At 37.5% G+C, this 24440-nt stretch overlaps 1 protein-coding gene across 2 annotated transcripts in view; it reads left to right on the forward strand.

The window, feature by feature from the left end:
• The first annotated feature begins 7805 nt into the window (after positions 1-7805).
• TRPM3 (transient receptor potential cation channel subfamily M member 3) overlaps positions 7806-24440 on the forward strand; it is a 399190-nt gene continuing 382555 nt past the window's right edge. For both annotated transcript variants that reach the window (XM_085529722.1, XM_085529723.1), the window contains exon 1: positions 7806-8141. In XM_085529722.1, coding sequence (XP_085385848.1) covers positions 8118-8141 — 24 coding nt within the window. In that variant the 5' untranslated portion in view covers positions 7806-8117. The remainder of the gene's footprint in view (positions 8142-24440) is intronic.

The following is a 24440-nucleotide window of genomic DNA, read 5'->3' on the forward strand; positions in this document are numbered from 1 at the left end:
ATGGGGGAAGATTTTTATATTTTTTAGCTAACCAAAACAATTAAAACAATGAAGTGAACTGAAAGAGCCAAAGTGCTACAGAAACAGCTGTCAACTGATTCATTTCACTGTTATTACACATTCACTTGGACTGCCTACTTCCTCATCTACAGGCAGAGAAATCAAACTGGTTAGCAATACTGTTACAACTTAAAGATGCGATGATGATCCAGACCTCCTACATTGTCCTACTGAATCACAAGTGCTGTGAAATATATAAAGGTTTTCTTGATCTGTTTTTCAATGTTTATTTCATACCCTTACATCCTTGGAATGCTTACAAATAAAATTCACAGCTTAAGCTTTTAAGGCGATGATTTGTAGTTACATGGGAGTTCATCAACAGTTTCTGGGGAAATATTAGTGGTCAAAGCTGAAACCCTTCTGAATAAATTGGCTTAAAGAAATTCCTTGGCACTGAAAGAATCCTTAGAAAAAGGGTTCTTAAGCTGGCACAACCACATTGGCAAGAACTGAGAAAGTATTTCAACTTGAAAATATCAACTAATTATATAAATTGAGATGAAATCTAGACAAAACATACTATGCAAAATTTTAGCTATTCTGTTAACAAACAGAAACTAATGTCTTGTATGAATTTGAGGTGGTCTTTTTTGATAATCTTGAAAGTTCACAACAGGCAGGAAGATCATTTCCAGTTGCCATTTAGTAGCAAACATTTTAATTCATATATGGGGGAAAAAATACTTCCTTCTAGTTAGAACTCCTGTTCAAAGTGAAATGTCATCACAGACTTCACTGGTCCTTCTCTTTTGACACATGTTTTTCCCTGGAGAATCAAAATGCTGAATTAGACGAACTACTGATGGTATTTGTGATGCTAAAGTCTTTTCTCCCTTATTATGATTGATCACTAATGCTCCTAAGTGGTTGAGTATTTTTGTGTCAGTGTAGAGCCATTGGGAGGTATGGGTTATTCTAAACTAAGTGTTGCTTTCAAATCTCATTCTGTTTAAACCCTAGAAAGTGGTACTGGAGAAACTCTGAACAGTCCAAAAAGTTGTTTAAATAAATAAATAAATAAATTCAAGTTCGCTTGTTTTGCATATATTGAACTCACAGCTTCCTCTAAAACAATACTATTTTAAATCTTCCTAAAGTTACTTCAGCATGCAGAAATACAATTATATTGAAAATCAATCTGGTGATGGTGAGAGATCAAATACAGTTGGACTCATTTACCTAGTGTCTCCTCTAGCTCTATATTTCTTTCTCTGTAGCCTGAGTAAGTGTGGTCAGTATCTGACACTCTCATGAGCGCTTCTTTGACAGTGAAGAGAGCATCCACAATTTTGCATAAAAGATGTGTTTACCTCCATTTCAATATCATTTGATAGCCCTTACATAACTGACTCTGAGAAGCCCTGGCAATTAATTCTTCATGCTCTGTGTGTTCCCACACTTACCATTGACATTATCTGATGGAAACAGATTGAGCTTAATATCACTGAGCTAAGTAAAAAAACTATATTAAAATGATTCTCTGTTACAGTTATCTGTGTTGCTAAAATGGTGTTGCACTCAAAGACAAGTGTATTGCAAGCAGCTAATGATGCTTCTGCAGAGCAGCTTTAGCCTTGAACAAGGACTTGCACAATTGATTTTCCTGCTCTTACTGATTTGTCTAGTTTATAACAGGAGACTGAAGCAAGGTACATTTAGTAAGCTGTGAAAAAGTGAGTCAAAACTAGGGCTAAAAGGAAGCAATTTCTTGTGTTTTAAAATATCATTTGCAAAGTTGGTTTACCTGTTTCTTCTTCTCTCTTTTTACACCCTGAAGGTTTCAGCCCACTCCAGAGCTGACTCTTATGACAGTTCACACCAGCACCTCTGAACTGATGAAGCAAGGTCACAGAGACATGATCTTCTTGTCAGCCTCTTTTCTAATGGGTAAGCACGAAAATGGCCCTATGACACATGAGCCCAGAGTAACATCACTTAGGCAGCCAAGTGTTGCTAAAAAGTGTGGAAAAGGAGAAGAGAGAGGGAGGGAAATGATCTTACCCAGCAGGCAGCTGAGCACCAGCTGAATTAATCTTAGCAGCAATCTTACAGCTGAAAACCTGAGCAGAAAAACCAACAGTTGATTTCTTTCTAGTGCCGGGTTTTACTTCTGATATACCTCACAGACAAAGACAAGTAAATCTAGAATCTTTTCTGTCAGGAGCCCCTGTGGTGACTACTGCAGCTGTCAGGGTGTATGATGTGTCCAAAGAACTGTGCCCTTCACTTGTGTCTGTCATTGCTGTGGTTGAGCTCTTCTGGCTCAAGATGCTATAGGTTCTTCTCACAGCTGGGACCTGAAAGATCTCAGCATCTCCAGGTTTAAACATCAGCAAATTAAACTAGTAACACTGGCAAGGTTAATAACCCTCCAATTCTTACCTGGAAAGACTATCTGAGGAGTTGTTCCCAACCCCTTGCAGTTCCTAGCAGTTTTACTGCTTCTGACTTAATCTATCATACCATAAACTATAGCAGGCCAAGAATAATTTCCCAAGAGTTAAATCTTTAGGGTCAGGTGTGATGCCATAGGAACTTCCCATATTTAGTGCTCTTTTGTAGACAAATGCAAATGCTTTTGGTTTGTTAAGAAAACTCCTTAGGCACATGAAGACTATGACTATACTTAATCACAAATAATAAAGACACCTGTTAACTTAAAGTAGAATATACTGGGAAAAAAAATCATATACACTACTACAAACACCTTGCCTATTTGAGATTCTCCAACACTCTTGGTCATGGGTCAGAATTCCTCATGGAATCTAGACTCCCCAGTCCTCCAAGATTTCTTCTCCAAGGTACAGAGTCATTGTTTCTCTCTTTATTATCTTACTGTTCTCAGTAATTTTTTCTTTGCAATCAGCCATGCAATTAACTAAGAAAATTGTATTAGGAAACCATCTTTCCTCCTTGTTTTATTATTCTTTCTAGGCTACAAGACCAATACTAATATCTTGATTTCTTTGTTTTGGACATGAGTTTTTCTTGAAGCCCCACCTGTCCTGTTTTCCCGAGCTTCACCTCAGTGGGAGCTTTTCAAAAGTGTGAGTCTTCATAGCCACAGCTTGCATGAATGCCAGTGTGTGGGAGAAGTTACAGATGAGTTTGCAGTCTGACAAAACAAACTTCAGGACCTTGTGCATCAAACAGAAGTCCTTAGCAGTACAGAGATCCTCAGTTCTTTCGCATATTTGTTATTTCCCTTCCTTTATAATGAGGAATATGCTTGTTTCACTGTTTATTTGCCAGTAAAGGCTAAAGGAGACTTCTGAACATACAAAAATTCAGTGGGGAAATTGAGGGAAGGAAAACAACTGTTGATGATAGCCAAGAAAACTTTGTCTGCTTGCCAGCTTTATTTTTCAGACAAAATAACCTCTGCAGCTGGTAAAGTTTGGCTGCAAAGGCTTTGAAATGAGTTGTCAGGTTGCTGCCAGAGCTGGGTTGAGGAGGTGAGAAGAGCAAGCAAGAGGCTTGGACCAATTAGAGGGCTACTCTGCCCTTCTCTTCTTGATACCTTCCCTTGTAACTGATGAGATAATTATAATATATATAGACATTATTTACACCCTCCCCAACTTTGCTGCGCAGATCTGACCTGTTTCTTCTCTACTCACTTCCCACTCCACCCACTTCCAACTGGCTACCAATCTGTGACATTTTTTGCTCATTTATTACAGTTGTGCAGCCTGGCCCTGCTGTGCACGGAAAAACAAACCACCTCATTTCCTCTCTGCATTTCTACCCCATACACACAACATCAACACAGGACTTTCTCAAACTGTATTACTATAGCAACTGGTCTCAGATGTCTTTCAAATCTGTTCTTTTAAGAAAAGGATTTAATGAAATATGAAAGGTTTGGGGGCAGATATATTAATCTTTTCTACGTGACCTTATTACTGTGGGAAAAAAAAATAAAACTACAAGTGTTCATAATTAAAGAATTAATAAAAGTCATTGAGTGGCTGGTTACTAATAGGAAAAAAAATATAATAACAACAAAAAGAGTCACTTCTGTTTACTTTTGAGCTTATACTTTGATATCTTCCACTTCAATTTTGAGAATGTTCAAAGTAAGACAAATTCTAGCAATTTCATAAGCCATGCTGAAACCTTACTCTGATACTGTCTTAATTATGGCATACAGCCATGGCGCAAACCAACAGAAGTAACACGTGACAACATGACATCTAAAATGTCTTCAGAGCTAGTTGTCATTGACAGTAGTTGTACAGTTTACAAAAGGAGAAGACTCAACTTTATGACTTGTTTTTTTGAAGTCTTAAGTAAATCAGCTACTCAGCATTATGACACTTGTTTTAGTTACAAGGTTGTGGCAGATGACTCTTGGATAACATGGGGACCTAGCAAAACCATGCATCTCCAGATCCAAGCCTAGTATATAATTTTGGAAAACAACAACAACAGTCTAATATGCTTATTATTTTAACTCAAATGTTTCTGTCTGCAGTTCAGTATCTGAGAAGATATTTTTTCAAGGTTTTACATGCATTACACTGGTGTCTCCAAAACTTGTTAGCTGATGAAGGCCATAAGAGAAAGTGTAAGAGATTATTGTATGTGTGCACATGTACATAACCAGAAATCTAATAGAACTATATCATATAACATAATAAAAGCATAGGTTTGTAAATGGTAATGCAAATAAGCTTGCAATGATAGTAGTGCAAATAAATTTGTAAGTTATTCCTGTATGTCTCTTTTCATGCTCATCTGAAGTTGTCCTTGTTTATCACTCAGCAAGAAGAGACTTTGGTATTATGGATTGTTTTTAATTTTACTGGAGTTTAAAAAGAAGTATGGAGGGGATATGTTTTTTGTATGTGATGCTGTCATGTTATGCAAAATGTCACCTCTTTGGTTATGCTGCCTCTGCATGTCTCTACTAACAGAGCATCAGTGTAGGATATCAGCATGGTTTATGCAGTTCTAGTGGAGTTGCTCTGCAGCTGAAAAGAAAACCCTAAAGTGTTTTATAAATAAATATATATGTATATATATATATAATTGCAATATACATGCATGCAAGTGAAAACTGATAATAACGTGCCTCCAAATTATTTGAAAGATAGACATTACTGAATGACAGGGGGAAAAAAAATTGCATCCAAAATAATAGAATTTTCTTTCATTGCCAAAATGATACTTTGACCAGAGAATTAAATTCTCACTATACTGATTTTACATATAAGGTGGTAGAGGTAATCTTGATTTGAAATCTGTACTGGAAATTTTTGCTTTAATGAAAAATCTGTATTATTTATCTTTCCTTAACAAACTTCATAGCTTTGTTTTAAAATAACCTAGACTGTAGCTGTTCTTCAGGATGAAATCTGGAGAAAGGTCTGACTCACACCTGCTGTTTTATCCACACATTTTCTTAGCTATCAAAACCTTAATTGGGAGCAATGAATAAGATAAGAAATAAGGAGAATCAAGACCTTTGTATCTCTCCAAAATGTTGTCTTTCTCTTTTGTTCAATGTGGTTTAGAATTCTTTTCTTTTTACTCTAAACAAACAAATAATAAAGGATTCAACTTTCTTAAGGGGAGGAGAGAGGAGAGGAGAGAAGAGGAGAGGAGAGGAGAGGAGAGGAGAGGAGAGGAGAGGAGAGGAGAGGAGAGGAGAGGAGAGGAGAGGAGAGGAGAGGAGAGGAGAGGAGAGGAGAGGAGAGGAGAGGAGAGGAATATGGCTGAAATGCAGAAAGGGTTTGGATATTTGATATCTAGTGTAAAATATGGCATTGAAATGCTCTATGTATAGCACACATCAGTTCAAAGCCAAACATATGGAATGGAAACTGTCCCTAGACATCATAGTCAAAAGCTAGTTAGGAACAACATACTGATGTGAACAGGGACTTCCATTACAGTCTGCAATCATTCAAATGCACTCAAGGCTGCAGCAGTATACACTTTAGAATACTTAGAGATTCTTCACTTTAGAACACTTCTTAGAGATGGAGAACACTGCCTCAAATTAATCTTCTGTGGAAATACCACATGTAGAGATTCACATGAGTACAGACCAGTGGTAGGTGCATGCAGGTACCCAGGGATGGGCAGGAGGAGTTGAGAGCCTCAGATCTCCACTTGAAATAGCATCAGAAAATGTTCAAGGTCCAATGGGACCAAGGAGCAGTTTGCAAGAGCAAGCACTATCCCATGAGTGGGTAGTGGAAATTTCTCCTGCAGAGAGGGAACTCTGGTCCTACTTTCTGGGATTCTCAATGTCTTTCATGCATAAGATGTCAGTGGACAACAAACACGTGTTATAACATACAAAACAGCCTTTAATGTGATAACAGTCTCCAGAACACCTGAACTCCCAGGAGCACTTTTTCCTACTCTCAAAATTCTAACAAGACTCTTGACCCATACATTGCAGTGAGGTGGCTATGGAATTCTGTTTTGAAAAGAATGAGGTCCTCTGGAACAGAGAAGAGAACTGAGTCTGTCAGATGTGGTGTATCTGTCAGTGATCCTGCCAACTGACAAAGTTCTCCTCCTACAGATAACCTTCAACTGCTGTTTCAAAAGAAAGCAGCATTTGCCAGCATGTTCTGAACAGACAGAAATCTTGCCAAGGAGTACTGAGGTAGTCTGATATATAGCTTGCCTAACAAAGGCAACTGCTAAGGAAGCTGAGATAGAGGAGCTAGCTGAATGTCACAGTTAGGCCTGTATACAAAATCTGTACCTGATGTTCTTGTAACTTCTTACTATCCAGGAAATTTTCAGGCCAAAATAAAGAAGGAGGTATTTAAGGAACTTTGTCAAGTCTCAGAAACTGGTAAACAACCGTAGCTTTGAGCTTACTAAGTTCCAGAACATTTCCATATTTGAGAAAATTAAAAAAAAAAAATAAAAAAATTAAAATTACTTGTGATCAAGGTAAAAAAAATCTTCTCTGTAAATCTGCTTCTGATCATGGAATAATTTTTTAATTCTTTAGTAAGATATTCAATTTTCTAAGGCTTGTGTGAAGTTGTGCTGAAACAAGCTTTAGTAATACAGTGTGATTTTGTTTCTCCTCTTCCAAAGGTGATCTGAAGTTCCTTAAAGCCCCTTAGTCTGCTTATAAAGGAGTGAAATGATCCGATGAGCTTGTTGCTTTTGAGCGCAATGAGCAGTGCTTGAAAGCAGAAGTCGGGCTGTAGGGGTGCTTTGTCTCATAGCCCATACCCCTCAAGATGTTAGAAAACAGCATATTCCCAGTCCCCACATGACACTGACAAAGCTGATTCACTACCGTCTTTATTTATTCAGCCATGAATAAATAAAGTGAATTGTTAAGTAACCACCAACTGTTTTATTGTAGTTTGCCATTAGTGTGAAAGGTTTGCCAATTTATGCATCCAGCAAGTAATGATACCTACTAGGAAAAGGGGAAGCTCTTCTCACAAGGGAGAACTCTTATCCCCTCATGAATTCAACATGACTCAATAAACAGAGGAAAATTAATCTATAAATAGACCCAGTGAACTCATGTGCCACAATGCCTTTCACACCAGTTTTAATAATCATGATCAGTGTCATTCACAGATTGTTTTAAAACCAGCTGGGATAATTATCACTGGGCTTTGAAGCCAGCATTAGTACTAGAATTAGGAAATTGATCATTTTATCTCAGGTGACAGTTGGCAAAACTTCTCTCTCCCCAGGTATTGATTCTCTCCACAGTTGATAAAACACCAGGGCTTACTGCAGGAGACAGCTCAAGGCGTGCAGTGATTAGTCTTCCTTTGCGCTCTCCAGCTCAACAGGCAGCAATGTCAGAGGAGGGGAGATCAGCCAAAGCCAATCACGGGAACCTGCAGCAATAACAACATGCAAGAACTCTTAAACTGCTGTGAGGGTTGACTCTTCTCCCTCCACTCCTGCTTTTTCCACCTTCCTGCTGTAGAAATGCACCAGTGTTGCGCTCTGCTGATGGGCTCAAACCCGTTTCATCTCTTGCATTTCCCAGAATGAGGGGAAGGCAGCTGGGTTCATAGCAGTTCATCTGGTGAGAGTTGGCTGCCCAAATGAAGAATAAACAGGTGAATTTGGTGAGTCTCCCATTCTATTTAAATGTATTGAAATGAAGCAAGAGTTTCACTGTTGGTAAATTTTTAATTCTTTTAAAGTTGATTTCAGCTGTTAGGATTGCTCCTTCATAGTCTACAGAGACTGTCACAGCTGGGGAAATCTGGATAGAAAACCTCTTTCATTAGTTTCCTCAGAGACCAGGCGCACTGAGGAGTAGAATGACTGTGAATCCACAAATGCCTGGAAATATCAATCTTTCACTCTGATGCAGCGCCAGGGCACTGGAGATGCTGTATCATACAATTATAAGCTGTTCTGAGATTTGTTGTTCCAAGGAAAGAAAAATAATGAATACAGACAGGTTTCATATCTCTTAAATGAATTGATGCTGTCTGTGGAACTGAAAAGATGAAATTCAAAACTACCACAGAGCTTCAAGTGATAGAACTCAGTTAATTAGTTTCTAATCCTTAAATAATAAAAACAGAATAAACAAAAGCTATGTTCTTGAAACTATGAAAGAGCATTATTTAGTTTCTTGCCTTCTGTGTTCTGCTTGTTGAAAGTTTTGTGTACACAGATTGTGTACCTTGAGCGTGTGCCATTTGGCAATGTGTTACATATGGAGTTTTTCTACTTCTTCAGAAATACATTTTGCACAGAGTAAGAAATATCCACTGACTAAATGGCACCTTGCTCTGCTCTCAATCGGGTTCTGTAAGTGAGATACAAATGCCTTTGGAATTCTGTTGCTTTACTCCCATTGAGAACTCTCGACAAAGGATTTTGTTGTTGGATATGAATGTGATGTTTTCATCTAGAATTTCATTTTGCTATTACTTTATGCCTTAAAATTCAATAGTCTAGAATGACCAGTTATCTCTGTTGTGAAATAATTAAATAATACAATCATATAACTTTTCTTGTAAATTCATTTAAATGGAACATATTCAGATATGACTAAAACCACACAAATAATATGAATTTTCCCTGATGAGGCAATTTGGAAGTGGTTTCTATGGTAAGTGATCTTACTACATTTTAAAAGATGAGCTTCACCGTGATTTGCCCTCCTTCCTTTGCTTTCCATACTGTGACTTTGTCAGTGCTCTTGGTGCTCAGGCACTGCTATGTGAGGTAAGTGTTGAGAGATGATGCTTGGTAGTGAAGTTATGAGCAGGAGCTGTACTGGAGAGAGTAGGAGCTGGACAGGAAAATGTTACATTATAAGGAAGTGCTGTCACAGCAGTCCGGTGCAGCAAAATGAGGACTTGCATTCCAGGTTTGTGGCTTGCTGAAAACAAACTGTTTTACTGACACCATGAAGAGTCTGTCTACTTCATTTAAGCTATCTATTGCTGACTTAAAATGATAACATTCTTATTCTGGAGATGAAGTATACAATGGGTTATCTGGGTGTTTTCTCATTTATCTTGGGTATTAAAGCACAAATATTTGGAATGCATGGAAGTACAAAGACTGTCTTGCTTGAGTGCAGCATCAAAGGCAGAGATGCAGAGGATCTTGCATCGTAAAATACACCTGGGGAGCTGAAGACATCCAGGAGTGCTTCCTCAGCTTGCAAAAAGTCTGGTGGTCCTCAAACTGCTCTGAGAGCTTGACTACTCCTTCTGAAGGATTCATAAATCTACATGTTGTTTACACTGCTTGGTGTCTTGCTGTAAGTGTTTGAAAAGTATATGAGAGGGGAAGCTTAGAAGCTGGGCACTGAAATGGCTTGTAGTCTCTTGATCCCAAAGAAACCTCTGTAGTAACTTGAAATTATACGTTAAATTTGTTTAAAGGATCTTACTTTTTTATGGTCTGATAGAGAACTGCTTTTCTAAGCTCACTCCCTCCAAACAATTACAAACATAAAAAGTCACCTTCAAAAATTGCTGGATCTTCCTGAAATTGTCTTGTAGACATCTTCTGATACTTTTTGTATACTTTTAATGTGAAGAATTTCACTAAACCAAGGTATGGTGTGACTTTTAATGTCCTATTCCTGCTGATCTGAGTTTCAGATTGTTCTTCATAGCAATGCTAACAGTTATGTCATGGTGAAGTGAGTAATAATCAGCAGGAGGGTATCCCTAAAATAATAAACATAAGTTCACATGAGAACAAAATAATATCAGAAAAGGAGGAGAGAACTGAAAAACAATTTTGTCCATTAGTATAGTTTCTCTGATGTGTTAGATTTCTTTCATAATGCCACTGGTAAATATCAAAACTGCTAGGAATGTAAGTTAGAAGATTTTATTTATTATAAAGTGAAGGTTAAAGGATTGTTTAAATGTTTTGAAAATACTAGTTCAATTTTTGCAATGGCATATCCCCAAAGACAATATGTAGTTTCTACCTACACTGCTGTATTTTCAAAGAGTCACAAAGTACAATATTAGCCTGAACATAAGCAGTACAATATTTGTCCCTGAATGCTAAAATTAATGAAAACTAATATTGAGGTTTAAAGTGTATATTTTGGTAAAAGTTTTCCCAGCGTAATCATAATGGTAACTGTAATGGTTGGACACACATTTTGGTTCTGGTGTTGTGTGGTATCTCTTCTCCAAGAACTGAAGAGTGAATGTTTCCCAGGGAAGACTGTATTTCCCAGAGTGACTCCCATGAAAGCATGCTGAGAGCATCCACAGAGCAAAGAATTGTAAGGCTTTCAGTACGCTTTATCTCTGAAGCAGCTTTTCTCTGGGTGAATGAAGAAGTTTTGGATCTTTAGAATCCAGTCTTTTAGTACTTTACAGTTTCATCTTTGTCCCAGGCTCAGCAGCAGAAGGGTTTGGAGGGCCTGCTTAAGGAAAGCACCCTACAAGATACCTGCAAGATCACTTTAGTGTCGTCAGATGAAGTCATTTGTCCGTGTGTGAACTAGACATCACAACACTCTCCATTCATACATGTTAAATGGATGGGTGCCCTCCAGAATGAGTATGGATCATTTTCCAGACTGTGAGCTCAGCAGCCCATTTTCTTGCAGATATTCCTAAGACTGCCACTTTCCAGCCATCTGGGTATCAGTCTGCTTTCTGATACCCAGTATCTGGCTTTCTGACACTAAGTTCTGCTGGCCAAGGGGTTGCCTCCATGCATTTGGAAGAGGACTTGAGTGCTAGAGATTGGTGCTTTTGCTGATCAGAGGTGTGCTGCATGCATTTTTGGTGCATCTGACTGGAAAAGGAATATACTATCAACAGGCTGACTCAGTGCTTAGGCTAGAGAAGTCTAGTGCCAGAGTCTGTATCAGCTGTAAGGTATTCTGACTGAAAACAAGCTGTAATGATGGGTATGTGTGTGTGGTAGTGGTGTATGAATTGCTTTAAGAAGTAGATCTGAGGTCTTCATGGCATTCAACAGCCACTGCTTGCTTTTGCCGTGCATGCCTGGTTGCTGAAGACATTGCTGCTTAAGGAAAAATGTGTTCATAAAATTAGTTTGAGTTACACTAATAGGCATGATTCATAAACTTTATTTATTTATTTATTTATTTTTTAATTATAATTATCCTCAGTATGAATAACACCCAGAGTGACATGAACTTGAAGTCAGGGAAGGTCATGGTGGAGAAGGATGGCCTGCTGCAAGTTTTCACAGTTTGTGCATTTGTGTGTTAGAGCAGAGCAAATGGCTGTTCAAAGAACACAGTTACCTCTGCTTGACAGCACAGAGCAACAGAGAGACTAAACATTTTGGAAGACAGAAAGGAATAAGTGAAACAACCCTCACAGGGTTATCATTCAGGGATATAGGTTGTGTCTGAAGTCTGGGCAGACAGAAGTGAATTTTGGTTTGCTTTCAATGAGACCTCTCTTAAAAAATCATATTCATCATTTGAAATATATATGTATTTTTAGGAACAAACATTTTCAGGGGAAAAAATATTTTCTAAGTCCTTCTGATAAATGTAAAATAATGAGCATCATTCAGCTATTATTTTAAATAGGAAAGGTTCTCTTGTGACAGCTAGCTAAATCAGAATAATTGCAGATGAGCTGCATGAAAATGGTGACTGCATCTTGCTGAATGGAGAATGAGTGCAAGTTTCAGAATCACTCAGAGAAAACAGTAGAAATGAAGTTGCAGGGGTCTTTTATTCCTGAGAGAGGTTTCTATGGGATAATATTTCTTATAATAGGAGTTCAGAACGGAGGGTTGATGAATGAATAATTCCTTTCATTTTTCTCATATTGTTCGCAATTTCTTACAGTAAAATTCTTAAGATTCCCACAAGCTCTGTAAAAGTTTATCAAGTTAATGAAGCTGTTGTCTACTTATACTGTGAGGCCTTTTATTTCTGATTCTGGGGATGCTATACCTTTCTTAAAGACAGATATATATTACTTTTTCTTGCAAACAGTTACAGTTGTTAAATGTAGTGAATGACCTGTGGGTGTTCAGGGGGATAAAGGCCCAGTCTGAGAAGCCGGGTTTCATCTGTGCTGTTGGGCTGATCCCCAAATACTACAGGCTGAATAACGGAACTGAGCCACGCTGAGCTCAAATGTTCATGATCTGGCTTTGCCCTCTGGTGGTCCCCTCTTGAAAAGTTATTCAGACTCAAGAGAAGAAAAGGCTTCAGAGGCTGAAGAGACCTGTGGAAACAGCAGGCTTCTGTAATAGTAAAAAATAGAAGAAGAGAAAGTCTTGCATACATCAAGACCATGGAGGCTAAAGAGAACTTTGAAGAAGGGCATAAGAGTTCAAGACAGGAAGGCTTAGTGCACCTCCATCAAGCTAAGCCTAAGGAGAAAGAGACTTGCTAGCTCACTGTTCCTTGTCACTCGAAACAGTGTTTTGACTCAAAGTGCACTTAAAACTTGCAAAGCAAATCCTGTTGTTTTAAAGCTCAATTCCTCCCCTGGTAATGAAGACTTGACCAAAGGATTCCCTCCTGCATTGCAGTAATAGGGAAAATTCCAGGAAACTGGGAAGTATAATAAGAAGCAACTCCCCACTGGCCACCAGAAAGAGAGAGCTGCCAGTGCTGATCTGCAGACATGGCTAAGAAGTAAGTCGGGTGCTGAGGCAATTAGAATAAAGAATTTAATACTACCATTTGAGAAGGAGTTATATGTAATATCAGAATAATTCACACAAGTTGAGCTTTTACATGCAGCTTTATTTAATGTTTTTACTTCTTTTCATGGTACTTTATAGTAGCAAGCCAAGGGATGAATGCTGTTCAGAAGGATGATTTTTCTTTTTTCTTTTTTTTTTTTTTTCCTACTTAAGAAAATACATTTAGTTTAGAGGAAAAATATTGCTATAGTAATAGGAATTTACATACCTAGTAGTAATTGCTATATCTAGTCCTAAACACAGGCAAATCAAATTCCTGTGCTTTTAAGTTGTTTTACTATTCACACACACATATACAAAGCTGCCAGTTAAATGAAAATAATATGCTGGCTGTGAACATGAAGGTACAGGACAAGCCTCTACAGCATGTTTTGCATGTGTATGTGTGTGCAAAATTCATGTAGGGAAATGGCCAGTGATAAAAACAGATCCAGAGTCGAAGAAGAGCACATATTTGTCCAGGTATTCTGGCATTCTGTAAATGTTTACACCATTTTCTGAAGCAGTCTGGGTAAAGAAATCAGACCACGGGTCTTAACTTTCCTGTACTTGAGTGGTGTTTCTGTCTGGGGAGATGTATGAAAGGAAGAAAAGAACAGTGAAGTAACACAGTCCTCTCTATCATGCATATGACCGCATGGTACATAAACTTCCTTGAAAGGATTTAATTCTCATTTATGTTATGGATTCTGATTCTAACTATTTATATTTGCAAAGCACCATGGCCTGTGACAATGGAGAGAAGCACTGCTTTGTTATTCTGTCAGTATCTCAGCACCTGAACCGACTCCAGCATCCCTATGCTCAGAAAAAATGCCATCACAATGAAGATGTCAAAGCAGTGCTAAAACCCAAAGCTCTTGGTAAAAAAGCATTCCCCTTGTACAAATCAACTGTTTGTTGTTTTGTACCAGTGCTGACAAGTTTCTTTCTACTCCAAACAATACTGTTCATTGCATCATAGCAGGGTCTTGGATATATTTTGTACCCATGTAAGATAAAACTATTAGTTTTAATAAATTAAAAACTGAATATATATTTCTGTTTTTTTTTTCGCTTATCAGGTATTTTCACCTTGTTATAATTGTGTACATATACACACACAAAAGTCAGGGCTACAGAAAACATCTTTTTTCTTGTATTGGGACTGGGGAGGTTCTTGTTTCTCCATCCTTAGCAATATGAATAAGAATAAAGCAGCTGCAGTTGTTAACAGTGTGTAACTTGGTGGTCCTGGCAGAGATAAGTGCAAAGCTGTGATCATCAACTAAAGTACTGAAAGTTTAGGAAGATTAGATACCTGAAATTTTTAATGAAGAACCAATTAAACAAAGCATATTTCTATTGAATCTGATTCTGAAATGTTGTCATCCCTTTTTAGTAAATAACTGTTTGTATGTTAGTTTGATTTCTCCTTAAAATAATCTTACACCTTAGGGCCAAGAAATTGCTTGAAAAAATAATCAGTTGCTCATCACTGATCACCTACATAACTTTTTTTTTTTTTTTTTTTTCACCCCCAAGCAGTTCTATTTTAGATGATAGTCACTTTAAAAATATGATTCCACAGTTCCTGAAGATGAATAAGCAATACATTTTTCCTTCTTTGGGTATTTTTCATCTTCAGAAGATTAAGAAATATAAAGATGATCAATGACCACATGAATCTAGGCTTCTAAGTGGCCACTAACTCTGCATTTCTAAAGTAAGGTGATGAGAATATTCCACATCCTATGTGGAGCATTATCTTTGTCAGCTAACTTTTATGCAGTTCACTCTGAAATAAGATGCTCTTAATTAGCCTTCAAAAGCAGTTTAGTTTTCCCAGTAGGTGTATTTAAAGCCAGTGTTAACAGTAGAGAGCTGTGTGGATTTTGTCAAGACAGGCTTCCCATGTCTAGTGTACAGCACATAGAAATATTGGTGAAAAAGCTGACTAATAGAGGAGATGACACCAAACAGATTAAGAAGAAAATAAAGAGGGGTGGAGTAAAGAATTTAACTTAAATGGTAAGAAAATGTTCGTTTTCCAGTGCCTGATCTGTAGAAGATGTTCAAGCATTAACATATTGTGACAACTATACATAAGGAAAATGGTTTTGAAAGAGATTTGAATGGATAATACAGTGAAGAGGAGTGAAAATCAAGACTTACTGTGAGACCTGCAAGAACCCAGAAAAAATACAAGGCTGTGTTCTGTTCTGTTTTCGTATCAGCGGCTTCTGCATATAATCAAGTAATAATGGTTTGGGTTGGAGTCACAACACATCTGCTCCCTTCTACTGCAAATATCTGCATCTTCTGCCTTAATGAAAATTTTCTTCCCTTCTTATACAGACCTCTACTTCTTTCTGATGGCTGCTGTACAGAATGGGGCAGGAACAACACATCCACAGCACATAGTCTCAACATAGAGTATAATCAGGATTCTTAAATACCCTAATATTTGTTAATCTTTTTGTCCTGCTACAACCCTTCCTTTTACACACTACCTCTAAAGCAGGCTATTAAAATAATAATAATAATAATAAAAATCTGGTGTATGAAAGACTGCCAATGTTCTGTGCAATTTTCAGCCTTAGAGTTCAGGATAGACCTGCTAATCAAAGGTTTTCAGTAATTCATGATTTCAGTCACATGAGCAAACTGGAAAAATACAATTGGCCCTATGTAAGCATGTTGATGACAATGATTTAATCATGTTTCTTTCTAAGATGTCTTCTGTCGCATACAAGATTACATGGATGACAATTTTGGGAAGGTTATTTAAAGTTCTGAGATAAAATGTCTTCCCATTTCCTCCTAAATTGAAAGCACTGATGCTGAACTTAGTTACACTGTGGATTCTCATTATTTTGTGCTTTATAAGTTTTTTTCTAGATGTCAATAACTCTCAAAACATTTCACAAATCTCAAAACATTTACTTTTCATTGTTTGAAGTTAAAGAGCTGTTGAATGGCCTGGAGTTTTAATTCTGGTGATTTAACTAGGGTCAGAACTGTAGCTGAAGAATACTCCACCATCTGGATGCCTAGCTCTGGATATGTCATGTCTGGAGTTACATGATAGATGGACCTAGCAATGTTGTACCGATTGTTCTAGGATCTGTCCACCAAAACTGTTTTCCTGCCACAAGTGGTTATGTAGATGAGAATTTGCTCCATCAAATAGTGTTATTGTGGTCTTTGTATCTGTTACAGGTCCCATGAAAATAAACAGGAGGCATTACTTTCCGAGCAATCTACTGTGGTCACTAGAAAGGGGGCTGCGCTGCTAAGTACTATCAGCCATTTTTGGAGTACATGTTCTGCTCAGGCTGGCATGACCTAAGCTTCAACTGGGTTACTGTGTAAAGTGAAGGGTGGGACTGCAGTGATGTCCTTATGTGGCTTTCCCTCCTATCTGGCTCGTTTTAGACAGCTTTGTATTCTACTGGATCTTTCATCCATAGTGACACGGTTCTTCTTTCTCTACATAGAAGGTTTGTATATAGAAGTATTGTATATTTTCTCTTTAATGTCCTGGTACAAACTGTTTTAAGATCAGGGAACAAACTTCATCTCCAAGTAGAATGTGTCATGCTATGTGATGTCTCCATCTTACTTGTAATAACCTTAAAAACCTACCAGGCACAATACTGCTATTAGCTTCATAAAATCCTTGTCACAGAGGCTCTGGCATACATTCAGAATTACACTCTTAAATGGATTTTAGAGCATGAAGCCTTTTGTGACTCATTAACTTGTTAGACAAATCCCAGACACAATAGGCTAACTTTAAGTGAATCAGATCTATCTCCTCTTCAGGTAAAACAAAAATCTAAAAATCATGAATTCCTGAGTGAGTGAATCTGAGAAAGAGGCAATTGTCTTCGTGAATACTGAGTTTTCTGTGAACTAGGCCAAGATGTGATGCAGTGTTAGTGTATTATGAATTCAGTTGTTTATGTGTCAACAAATTAGATGGCAGAATTACATGCAATTTCTTCTTTTGGAGAGGACAGAAATCTAGTAATCGAAACAGAAAAGGGAGCATATAGTTCGATAACACATTACATGTTACTCTAGCCTTAATTAATATTAGCTGTTTAAAGTGGGCAGTTTCAGCTGTGGTGTCATAAATCTTCGTCATAATAACAATAAACCTAATCTTCTTAGATTTCACCATCTATATGGCAACAAGCTCTGTGATTTAAACCATAAACTTTGAAGTAAGTTTCAAGTAAGGCACAATAAAAAACAGCGAGTTTCTATTAAGAGAAACTTTACTGTGTGGATTGGGGTTTTCTCTCTTATCTTTTGTAGTGATTGTAATTGTGAAGAATAATGAGGGCTTTGTTTAACTTAGCACTTTAAGAAGGACATGCTTTCATCCTTCATATGCTTGCTGTAGCAGTTGGAAAAGATTAAAATAAAAATTAATTAAAGGTGCTCAGTCTTCCTTCTGAAGAGCTTTCTGCAGGCGAGCCATTTTCCAGGCTGTGAAAGAAAGAAGGCTGGTTAAAATGCATTTGAATTCAAGCTCAAATTATGTAACATTATGTACCAAAAAATACTTGCTTCTCTTCTGGCACAGAATTCTCTTTTTTTGGCAAACTGAAAGATAGACATTTTCAGAATCAAGAATAGGAGAATAAAAAAATTATCTCAGAAATTGACACTGAGTGCATAAAACACATATTTGGTTTATGTTCTCCTGGTAATGCTAATGGAGTTTTGTTGCTTTTTGATTGAAAACAAGCATGGCTTTGGAACAAACTTTGCTTACCTTGATGCTACCTGTTAAACTAGTCTGACAGTTGTTAATTTTGTGGTTGTTAGCTTTTTGTTTGTTTGCTTTGTTTTCTCCTTTTAGACTCCCCACAAGCATCAATAAATTTATCATTAGAGGTTAACAGACCAATGTTACTGCTGCTTTTGCTGCAGCCAGGTGAGACCAAAAACTGCTGCAACACCCTCCAGCAGCAAACATTTCCTCTTTCTGACATCTTACTAGCAGAAGAGAAAAGGCTCTGGGAATAATTTGGGTTTAGTAGGGCTCTTGGAAGATTGCTGGCCTCAGCTAATTTAGGCAATAGCACAACTGAAGGGAGGGGCTAAGGTACATCACTTAAGGGATTTTTGTGTCCAATTGTATAAGGCACTGAAATGTGAGAAGGGAGGTCCTGATAGCCAGTAAGATAAACCGTTCACATAGCAACTGATTGTGGGAAGGAGAGGGAAAGCTGTATGGAAAAGACTCCATTCGGCATGGACATAGATTAGGCATAGGGCCTTCCATTGCTAAGGTAAAACTGCTTGTAGAATAATAACCCTGAAAGCAAAGAGTGCTTGTGTGGAAAAGAGCAGAATCTGTAGCCCACATAGCCTGAGAGTGCCACAACATCTTTTTGCTTTTCCCCCATTATTTTTACAGTCCCAGCCTCTACTATCTGAAAAATTGCAAAAGTGATTTTTAGCCCAATGCCCATCTGTGGCATATATTTTTTTTTTCTCACACAAATGAAAGAACTTCCTACCTCTACCTGAAATGACAATTTAAAAATGCAAACAACAAAACAACAAATAGCTTGAAATGCAAGCAGGAGACTTGCGCCCCGGTGGCGCAAGTGGTAGGAATGCCACGTTGCAACACCGGAAGCCCTGGCTTCGAATCCCCCCTGTGGCGCAAGTGGTAGAAGTGCCGCTCTGCTACACGGGAGGCTCGAATTCCAGGGGGTTGGACTCGATGATCTCTAAAGTCCCTTCCAACCCGCACGAGACTATGAGTATGACTATGAGTATGAGGAGAACTGAAATCCTAAGTGACACTGAACAGTCTGTAGGTGACTCAGAAATGGAAGGAAAAAAAAGGTGTGAAGATTTTCTCAATTTTATAATTTATAAAAACACATGTTAAGGGGAAAGATCTCCTCCCCCCCAAACTCTCCTACCCTGAAGCATGTGTAGTTTCTTGTGAGTTCACAGGTCTCAATTAATGCATTAGCATGGCTAATGTGGAGAGGAGGGTGCCATGGAAACAGCGATCACCTGAGGACGTGAGACCTCAGAGAAACACTGGCTCCATCAACAGGTGGATCCATCTATAGATCTCAGTGTAGGTAAGGATTTAGAAAAATAAATATTCTTTTCACTAACCCTTGTGGTAATCAGTAGCAAGTTATTATTATACAGCTACTGCTTCTGAAACGACCAAAGGGATGTTAAGTCATTGCATATTATTTGTGATAATGATTGCATATTCAGTGAAAAGAATTGCCTCCTAGAATAGGAATACAACATATTTAGGTGATCCAGAATGAAAATACCACAAAAATATAATTATTTGAGAGTTAATATTTTGGGGCACCTCTGAGTGGGTGCTGCTTGGCTATACTTCATTGTAACTTTTCACATTCAGAACAAGAATTGAGCATGATAAGGGCTGGGGGGGCTCTGTCTGTTCCACTTTACCCTTTATCTCAACACAGTTCTTTGCTCTTCAGTGCCCAATATTTGTACACAAGGACGAAGTAAAGGAAGACATGGAAAACAGCAAACAGCTCATGAAATGTCAAGTACTCTTAGTGAAGTCTTACTAAATAATCTGTGTACTACTCATTGACCTCAGAAGGTAAAGTCTATGTGGGATTTTTATGTAGCCTTATTTTTCTTACACCTACACTTCATCCAAAGCTATATTATAGAAAAGATCAAACAGTAGATTGCCAGAGTTCCTTCTCCTTACCAAGTGAACTGTGAGTGGGCATGATAAACAGGATGTTTGTCCATATTCAAAATCACAAAAGAGTGTAGAGATACACTCCTTACCACATAAAGGACAGTTATTTCGTATCAGCATCAGTCTCTATAACCACACAAATATGATTGGAGTTTGTTAGGCTCATAGGTTCATGCATACCAATTTCTAACACAGAAAAATGTTTATTAAATGTGCCTATTTGTGAATTTCTTCCAAGAATCCAATCACATATATTCTTAAAAGCAAAAAGTCATGTGCTTAGTAGCTAAAGATCTTTTGCAAAAAACATGCAATACCACTAATTTCTACTATAGATACATAATGTTTGTAGATTTCCTCTACCTGGACTGGTTAGGATGATGCCTTGTTAAGGCAGTTCCCTGTTTTTATTCTATTCTGTGTGCTGTCCATTTGCTGCTGATAGGGAAGGTGATTTGTGTTTTCTCCTGATACATATTTCCTGGATCATTATTCTCTTTGCTAGCAACAGCTCTGCTTCTTATTTAATGACCCAATTCATTGTTTACTTTTCAGGACCCTTTGTTAAGGAAGAAGCCTTGAAAGTGTGTTTCATGCTCATCTATCTTCAATCCACTACTTCTGCTTTTTACTTGGTACAGAATTAAATCAGCTCATCAAAACAGTGAATAACCACAGTTCCTCTCTTGCTCAGGGGAGATGAAAAGAGAGGGTAGTAGAGGCCTCTGGCATGTATAGAAATATGTGAGAGACTGATCTGTGGCTGATAAATGTTTCAGGGGTTTTTTTGGCAAACACTTTGGGAACAACTAAGGCAAAGAAAATCACTGTTGTGACATCAGCAGCCTGACTTAGACCCACAGTACCCACTTGTCTTTGTTGAATAACCCAAACTAGCCATCAATGTAGCAGCATTCAATCTTGAAGTACCTTTCTATATGTCTCATATCTCATAGCCTTCAGTCATTCCTGGTCAAAGGCTTAATACTGGCGATCCGTTTTCATAGCCTCAGAAAGTCACTGAAGTTGCTGTAGCTGTCAGAGAGTGTATGCTTACAGGCTACTCCATCTGTCCCAGACTTTCAGTGGGCTAAACCTCTCTTACATTGCTCTTGTCTAGCGCTTATGGCCTCTGGATACTTGTTTAAGTTAAGTATCATGTAGAGCTGCTTTCGATTAGTCTTCTATTCATTCTTTGGCTCTTGCCCTAATTACTCTAATACCCACATATAATTTGCATGCAAGGTTATGCAATCAGCTGCACAATTTCCTTTTTAATGTTTTATCAGTTTTGAGATTGGGTCTGACAGACTGTATGCATGAGAATGTGCATGAGAGGTCTAGCAAATATAATTGTATGTTGTTGCTATGGTAAAGATCTTATTAATGAATTAGGAAGGAGGAGTTATAACAACTGTCTTTTTTTTTTTTTTTTCCCCCCACAGTCCATATTTTTGAATGGATTCTTGAGGTCAGGAGTTACTCAGCTATTTGAATTCTCCAGATTTTTTATATTCCAAGTCAATTTTGATATTCAGTAAAATCAATCTTAATATTGTGGGACAAGTGAACATGCATATTTAATAATATCTTACCTAGAAAATGTCCTTAATTCATGCCAACTGAGGGAGAACTATTTAGTAAACTCAACACAGCTGCTGCTTGGTTTCCCTAGACACATCTTTTTCAACTTTTTTTCCAACAAATGGTACTCACTAGCAAATGGGCAGTATGAAGATTTTTACATTTTATGCTCCAACATGAGAAAAACAGTTCACCAGAGATCATTAAATTTTCAAGGTCTGCAATATGGAATATTATAAGCAACTGTTATGGAAAGGGACCAACCTGAAATGATATTACTCTCCAGAAAACAGAACCAGGTGTAAATGTCTCCTACAGGAGGTGACTCAGGAAGGCAGGGAATACTCAGTGCAACCCTGTAAAATGCTTTTTCTCTCATCTAGAATGTACCAATGTGTGCACAGTGGATTTTTTCCTTAAATGAATTTCTAGTTGTTGTGGTGTTCAGTTCTGTGGCAGTTTCATAGTGAAATTTCCAGAGGTTACTCTGGAAGTTTTTTAGGTCAAGTTAGCTGTACTTTCCCTTCTTCCTTTTGTACTGATGTATAAAAGCACTTGGTTACTTCAAAGGAGAAGGAATACTGTTTTCCAACTCCTAATTCTGGATGACAGGTAGGAAGGATACCTGTGACATGAAAGTTATTTCCTGCTTTAGACAAGTGAGATTTATTTCACTCTTTTCTTGTTTAAATGCTTGAAAGCAAGGTTAGATATCTTAGGAGAGCAAGGCTTTAAGTATGAAAAACTTGGGATACTTAACATTGGCTATCAGAGTTTTTATCTGAAAAAGTCAGTAGTGAACAGCAATGTGAAACAAAAAATTGACTGGAGTTGTCCTGCCGGCTTCCAAATAAGTATTAACCATGCCTTAGGTTAGAATGTCTTGATTATTGCAAAACATTTCCCATACTGAGTAACATTTAAGACTAACCTGAAAAATTGTCCATTAGAGTCCTTCCGTCTTAGAAAATGCACTTGCTGGAATCAGTCAGGCTCTCTGCTCCCACTGCAGGCTTTAGTGACAACCAGTTCTTTGTGAGAAGATGAAGGTTCTGTGCTGGAGAGGCTTCCTGCAGACCCAAGAATGTGATATTAGATGAGATCTGAATAATTTACAGGTAACATCTTCCATGTAATTTCAGAACAGGTTCAAGAAGGTATAAGCAATAAAAATTCTCAGTGTAAATCATATGCTTTCCAGACAACCAGATGTATACATGGTATAACACTGGTTAGGCTCTTTGTATGGACAATGTTTTTATATTTTACATTTTTGAATGTTCTCTCTGTATTTTCCTTGTGCTTGTGTGTATTTTCTAATTTTTGTTCACTTGTCTTGGACCAAAGACCATTAATTTCCTTCAGACTATGTGAGGTTTGTTTTCTTCAGAATTAATACAAATTAAAAGGTTGCAATGGTTGCAAAAAGTGGAAGAATGCAACAGACTATGATTAAAAAAATGAATAAATCCAATCTTAAACTATCTTCTTTCCATTAAACAGCTATAGAAGACATCTGGAGAGAGGTCAATTTCAGTCTATCTGCCTGTAAAGCAAACATTGGCTTAGATATACAGTGGTGTATCTGAAGATCTCTAGTACATTTAATAACATGCAAACAACATGCAACATGTAATCATACAAGGATTTAATTTCTTCCCGGTCTTGTAGTTCCAGACGGGTTTACATTTTGTATTTTGTATGCCACCCTCAACAGATACTAATAAACAAATATAGATTTGTTTGTATTACTCCCTCAGTATGCTTAGGGATAACACAAAAAAATCACTACAATCTGCAAGAATAGTGTTTTTATTGTGGCCAGCACACTAACAGAATTCATATTGCTTTCTCCAAAAGGGCAGTCTTAACTTCAGTATTTTATTCTGCAGATTTTTAACAGAGATCCAAGATTTCTCTGGGAAGAAAATCTTATATCACTGGATTGAAAGAAAACTTTTTTGCTTAAGCAGCTAGGCCTTTCTTCTTGTGAGGAGAAAGACATTCCAATGTTCCTGATGGAACACTCCTTCTTTCTTATGAGGCTAGCTGACTTGGTTGCTACTTCAGCTTACCTCTTCTTTTCTGTTTAAATATCCAAGCATGCAGACTGTTCTAAACAATTTTCCTGCTTTTCATTTCCAGTTGAACTTCATAACTATTTATTTATTTATTTTCTTCTGAAAATGTTTACGAAAACCTCATCCAAACTCCTTTTTCTTCAAAACAAAAATTTAATAGTTCACTAGAAGTCAAAATGATTGCTGTAAGCAATTTAGATTTTTACGCTCTAACTGCTTAAACTTAGCAGGATCCATTACATTAAGAAAATAATACTAGTTTGTATTATTTAGAGTTAATGAACTATGCTACATCGACAGAGAAATTATAAAGTAGCTTTTTCAGTGTGTCCATGAATATATCCCCTGAACATTAGTCAGCTACAGCAACACAACCAGAACTGAGAAAAAATATGTGAATATATATATTTTTGTTGGTTGATGTTTATTTGCATTTTGTAGGGCTATTCTTTGAAAGAAAAAAAAAAATTGGCCTTGGCACTCTCAGTTATGGGATTTGCATTTGAATATCAGAGAAAACTGGCATGGACTAACAACTCATCTCATGCAACCAAGACATAATAGGAATTATGCTCACATACCTTACAATAACATTGGGGTGGTATAAAGGCCACACACTAGATGTGTAAGGCTATTATGCTGCCATATTAATGAGCAACACTTTTCATTTAGTAGAGCATGCATATTTATCTAAATGTATTTAAATATCACATTTTTTCTAAAATCACAAGGTTGGAAAGGTCCTATGTGATCATCCAGCCCAACCATTCTCCCATTATCATTGCTACCACAGACTACTAAACCATATCTCATAGCTCCTCATCCAGATGCCT

The sequence above is a fragment of the Coturnix japonica genome, chromosome Z (assembly GCF_054131305.1).
Source record: "Coturnix japonica strain WE chromosome Z, WE-NBRP24, whole genome shotgun sequence".
NCBI lineage: Eukaryota > Metazoa > Chordata > Aves > Galliformes > Phasianidae > Coturnix > Coturnix japonica.